This window comes from Sinocyclocheilus grahami, unplaced genomic scaffold, assembly GCF_001515645.1.
Source record: "Sinocyclocheilus grahami isolate Dianchi unplaced genomic scaffold, SAMN03320097.WGS_v1.1 scaffold8279.1, whole genome shotgun sequence".
Lineage (NCBI taxonomy): Eukaryota > Metazoa > Chordata > Actinopteri > Cypriniformes > Cyprinidae > Sinocyclocheilus > Sinocyclocheilus grahami.
The window spans coordinates 1-6,188 of record NW_015511970.1 but is presented as its reverse complement, the minus strand read 5'-3'; the positions used below and the strand labels follow the sequence as shown (position 1 = coordinate 6,188).

At 34.5% G+C, this 6,188-nt stretch overlaps 1 protein-coding gene across 1 annotated transcript; it reads right to left on the bottom strand.

Moving 5' to 3' along the window:
- Nucleotides 1-591: 591 nt before the first annotated feature.
- LOC107578007 (putative Kunitz-type serine protease inhibitor) lies at nt 592-5,071 on the bottom strand (the record flags this gene model as incomplete). Its single annotated transcript, XM_016264019.1, has 7 exons — nt 592-1,655; nt 2,358-2,384; nt 2,475-2,645; nt 2,798-2,869; nt 2,959-3,114; nt 3,251-3,292; nt 5,003-5,071. Coding segments are annotated over 7 exons (719 nt in total), but the record flags the coding sequence as incomplete, so codon positions are not given.
- Between the last annotated feature and the right edge of the window lie 1,117 nt (nt 5,072-6,188).

Below are 6,188 nucleotides of genomic sequence, written 5' to 3'. Positions count from 1 at the left end.
TTTTTATTATTTTTGTTTACAAATGTTTCTGTACCTAAAATATGTACCTAATCAGAAATTGCCTTTAAAAAGTAGGTTTATTGAAAGTCAGTTTCTGATTAGGAAGATATTTTAAGTCTTAAATTTAATTAACACACACAGTTATTGCCCATAAAAAGTATTTAGTAGGGAATGTTGTAATAAGGACAACATGCTGATTTACACTGATACCTGTTCATTCCTTACACATTAAATGCCATTAATAGTCATGTAAGATTTTCAACAATAAATACCTGCCCCTGACATTAATGAAAAAATCCCTCTGTCATGACCTTCCAGGTATAATCTACCTTCATTATATAGTTAACTCTTGCTCTAACGGTTTAATTGTGTTCACTTATTTACCCAGGAGCTATAATGGAGTTTTAGCTTGGAGGGTGAAACCCAAAATGATCCTAATTTCTGACAAAAATGGTGTTTGAAATCAACAGGCAAAATTGGATTTAAATAAATAAACTGACAACTTCCTTGTGTAACTAGGACCGGTCTGTCCTATTGCTTCTTGATGCGCTAACATATCAACAAATCAGAACTTGGAAAAAGAACCCAAACTGAATAAATTGCCTTTATTATTGAAGATTTTAAAATAACAATGCTTTTTAAAAAAGTATAGGCTGGCATGAATTAAAGAGTCATCTGTCACATACAGGTCAGTGGGCAAATTAGTCAACAAATGTCTGCAGTTGCTACTACAGGATAGATATTGTTTATATATATATAACATTTTCTGTTATAGTATCATTGTATTTTCTCATGTATGCATTTTTATTTTCTCATATCTACTGAATTTTTATATATGCTTCCAATCAAAGAACAAGGCTATGGACTGTAGCAAAGGTTTAATGACTTACATAGAATCATTCTCAATAAAAATGTGCCATGTGTGTTATAAACACGTAAAAATTAATTTCAACTCATCAATCTCCTCAATCAATTATTCTTATGTATAAATGCATACATATACATTTAAGTGAAGAAAGAAAAAACTTATGAGAAACCACTTCATTATTCATTACATGATTTGTCACTATAGTTGTGGCAATAAATACATCCCTGAAAGCTGATTTACTTCTACTATGTAGGATTCTAACCATAAAAAGTGACAGATGTCAAAGAAGGTAACGGAAGTATTTCAACCAACTTACCAATTTTTAGTGCAACATATCCCACAGTTAAAAATAGTGTTGAATATCTCTTTTAAACAATGAAACAAACTTTATTCTTAATTAATTTCACATGTCATATGTGTGACTAATGTACACGTTTGCAAAACGTGCATAATGTATAATGTTCTACGTATGCTCATTTGGAACCTCTACCAAAATGTATATAGTCAAATTGGAAGTTTCATGTAACTGAGTAGTTTTAATTCAGCTGAATGTTGGGAGTGCCATGAGATGGATGTTCATACCAGACACTGAAAGGCCTCTGGCTTTAGCTTGATTCTACTTTGGGCAGCTGCTTCTCATAGGACACCTGCTCCTCTGCAGGCAGTAACTCCTCCTTATCATCCAGAATGAAGGACCTGCTGTGGGCGTTTCTGCGCATTGCGATCAGGATCAAACCTACCAGAAGTAGGGCAGACATGATGGCCAGGGTGGCCACTAGGAAGAAGGCTGGGAATAAGATACGCAAGACATGTTAAATTTTGTAATCAAAACCAACTCAAGAAATATTTCTTATTATTATCAATGTTGAAAACAGTTGTGCTGCTTAATATTTTTGTTGAAAACATGACACATTTATTTTCAGGATTCTTTGATGAATAAAAAGTTCAAAAGAACAGCACTTATTTGAAATAGAAATCATTTGTAAATAAATGCCTATTTTTTTAAAGTCGTTTTTATGCCTTTTTATTGAGATACAACAGTAGAGAGACGACAGGAAAGCACTGGGAAGAGAGAGGGGAGGGGGATCGGCAAAGGACCTCGAGACAGGAATTGAACTTGGGTCACTGTGAATGCAGTTGTGCTATGTGTCAACACACTAACCACAAGGCTATTGGTGCTGACTTAAATTAATTTCTTTAACAAAATATTACTGACCCCAAACCTTTGGAAACAAGTGTGGGCATATAAATTATAACTGGTTGGATGTTTGTTAGGTGTTTTAAAACCATGCCAGCTCCCTTGAGTGTTTCCATGCCGAAATCAAGTTGAAAAAGTATAAAAGAACCATTTATAACATATATAAGGTATTTAAAGTTTGCTTCAGATAAAAACTGAATTTAGAATGAATTAATATAATTACTATAATTATGATCATTCTAATGAATTAAATTAATTTTAATACATATCAGGTATTTAACAATGCCTTACCTGGAGTCCAGCGGTTACATTTGTAACCTGTAGAAAAATAAATACAACAATATAAGCTACCAGCAAAACAAAGTCACAAATGTACTACCAGAAGGAGAATTGCTGTTGTCCTCTTACCATCTTTCCCGGAGCAAGCTGCCATGCACTCTTCCTCACTGCTGTAGCGGTTTAGGTTTCCCTGGCAGCCTCCATAGATGAAGGGCTTACAAGACTGAGTGTTGGGCTCAAAGTAAAACACTGGGAAGGCTGCACGGCACGGGCCAGAGTCGGATGGCATGGCACATGTTTCTGTATTAAATTACAGGATAAAGAAAGTTTGGTTCATATTGTATAAACATTCACTATTGCATTATTGGCAATACTTTAAAATGCAGAAATTCGAGACCGCTGATGTAGAATCTGACAGAGATTATTGACGTGACTTTTTTTTGGCATTTTACCTTCAAAGCTGCGGATGCTGTAAGGAGAAGTGGGAACGACAGGTTCATTCTTGTTGCTGGGAATGACCCTTACTGGGATACATACACACAGAGTTATAATTTCATAGTGATTTATAGCGATGATGGATGATCAGGAAATGACCAGTCACACACAAGTGTACCTGTGCAGGTTGTCATGCATGATTCCTCAGTCTTATAATTGTTCTGGTTGCCACCACAACCTCCATAGATGAATAGTTGACAGGTGCCATTGTTGTAGTAATAGCGTCTAATGGAGGCTTTGCAGAGTCCGGTCTGTGCGGGAGCCAGGCACTTCTCTGATACGGCAAGACAGATGGGAAGAAGAAATTAGAACCAATAGTGTACAACTGTACTCTGCTTAAAGATGTGGACAATGTAAAAACACAAAAACTTATTTAATTTAAATAGTAAAACAAAATAAAGATAAAATACCTTGGAATTCATCTGATGCCATTTCAGGAAGAGGTTCAACGTCTGAGGAAAGAGATACAGAATATGTATTGTTTTATCTGTCACAAGTACCTGGTAAAATGGATACAACTAAAGACAAAATAGTGTCTATCATCCATTTTGAAGTTCATACAATCTCAGTTTTAATTGAACTGTGAAAGATTAGTATTCAAGACTACTATGCAAATGTGTCCTGGACTCCCCCAGACAAACTTTTAATTCTTTACAAATGTTTTTAGAGGCCATTATTCAGTTTATGCTGATTTGCTGCTCAAGAAATTTTTTTTTTTTAATCAATTCTCAGAATTGAGCAGTCCCTGGGTCCTGGACCCCCATACCCTCTTTTAATTAATTACAAAAGGATCAATTAATGTGTTTTATTATATATTATTAGTTGAGCATGATTGTTGAGAGCTCTGACACAAATTGAGCTATTTATAAAATGTTCAGTCAGTTAAGCATCACTCCTCAGCTGTGTCATAATCACTCATGTCTGAGAACCAGTCTCACTGGTATATCCAGCCTGGTCTCATGTTTATACGTAGGTATTAATACGTAACATTTACAAGCACAAAACGTATATTTTTGTTAGTTTTTATTAATGCTAAAACGTACAATTTAGACGTATTTCAACGTTTAAAACGTACAAACGCAAAAAAATATTTACGTATCTTTTATATCATTAAGATATTCGTATCAATGCATTTTATCAATAAGCGATTTCGATTTAACCTACCTCCAAACCTAAACCTACTTATTTTACAGCCAATATACATTTTTATAATTTTATTAATACGCAATTTAGATTTTTAGACCCCTTAACCTACCCCCAAACCTTAACCTACCCATTTTATAGCAAATATAAAAGGATATAAAACGCAAATGACCGAAATATGCAGAAAAATAGCCATTTTAGTAACAATATAGCATTAAAATATTTTGATAGTCTCTAATCCCACTCCTGTAAACCTAAACATTTCTGTACAGTATAACAAAATATGACAGACAGATAAATGCAATTACAATAATTTATTTATTGCAAACATTATTTATTGTAATCCAAATGATGCGTTGCACCCGCAGTCCTTTCTGGCGGAATACAGTAGGTTTGTGTGATCCAGAGCAGAATTTAGACTCGCTGCTCGGGATGGAGAAGCAAGCAGATCGCCGAAAAAAGGCTTGGATTTGGGTCTGTTTCTCGCAGTCGTATGGATTCTGCGTTTTTGGTGTATTTTATAGTTCTATTGTCAGTCACAGCATGTTGGGAAAAAACGCCTTTTGTGGCCTATGACAATCAAAGTAAACATTATATGACAAGTAAAGGTTAAACGATTGCAGAAATGTAATTTATTTTAAGGTTTAAAGTGAAGTCTTGTTTAACATTATGTAGGCATATTCTTGGAAACGAGCTGGCAGCAGAAATCACAACAAAACGAAATGTTATCATTTCACAAGTAAACAATTTAATAATACAATTGAAAACAAGCTAATTCATATGAGAACTAAAAACTAATCAAATTAATGCCGCGATTTCAATATTCACAAGGATGCATTTTTAGGTGTTGTCAGTTTTGTACGTTTAGATGCTGAAAATACGTCAGTATTGTACGTTTTAGTGCCTGTAAAAACGTAAGTAAATGTAAGTTTTATAGAACACATGTTACGTAAAATTCATACGAATGATCATGAGATCACGTTGCAGCGTATATCTTGATAACAGACAGATTTGATTACCAATGTTGTTTTCAGGTACGGACATTCTGCTGCGTTGAGCGATGGAATGAGAGTCCGCGAGCACAGCACCTGAAGAGAGCAGAGAGACACTTTAAATCACTATACTGTGTGTGTATATAACTACATATTTCTGAACAAGACACATATAATACCATTTAAAAGTTGGTACTCATTTTTAAATCTTTTAAAAGAAGTCTATTATGCTCACCAAGCCTATATTTGATAAAAAATACATTTATCTGAAATAGAAATCCTTTGTGACGTTATAAATGTCTTTATTGTCCCTTGTGATCAATTTAACGCATCCTTGCTGAATAAAAGAATGAATGTCTTTTTTTTTCTTCTTTTTTTTTACAGAGGCCAAACTTTTCAATGGTAGTGTAATTCAGTAACTAAATATCACACTAATCTTTTCCATGTTTTCTAAGGAAAATGAAGGGTAAGGAATGTTCTATATTTAAAAAATGTAGTGCAAGTCCCATGGACACAGTTTGCACAATTTGTAACACACCCTCACATAAACACACACACACAATAACATTGCATAACACAAAACAGCTCAGAGTGTTGCAAGTAAAATTCTTCGCATGATTTCCTGATGACAATAATAGGATTTTGCTTTAGTGTCTCTATTGGAAGCAGATGACATTTTTTTCCATTTAAACGTCATCTCATCTCATAAAACTGGTAATTCCATGGATCACAAAGGGTCATTCGGATACAGCAGTCATGAAGCACAATGACCCCATAAAGAGAACAAAAAATTCCCTTCCTCTTTCCAACCCAAAGTCTAAATTGATCACTCATTTAAAAGTAATGCTTAAAAGTGGAAAGTGGAAGTAATAAAAAGTGGAAAGAGGTAAAAGAAGTGTCAGCTAATGTGTTTGTTATGCCTCTGTCGAAAACAGGTAAACCATCTGCATAAAGGTCACCAAACCGGTTATTCAACAATCCAGGGTAAGATGAAACCAATTTAAGACATTCTGCATAAACCCACTGAAACTCACTGAAGTTGTCCAAACTGTAGAAAAAGTTACCTAATTGACTTTAACTGAAGTAGTTTCGATTTCAGCCCATAAAATTAAAACACCTAGTCTATATGTTTAGCTTTGAGAATTTGCTGAGAGTAATGCAACAATACAGACCGCATGTTACCTGGCTGAACTCTACTACGAACCCCAAGTGG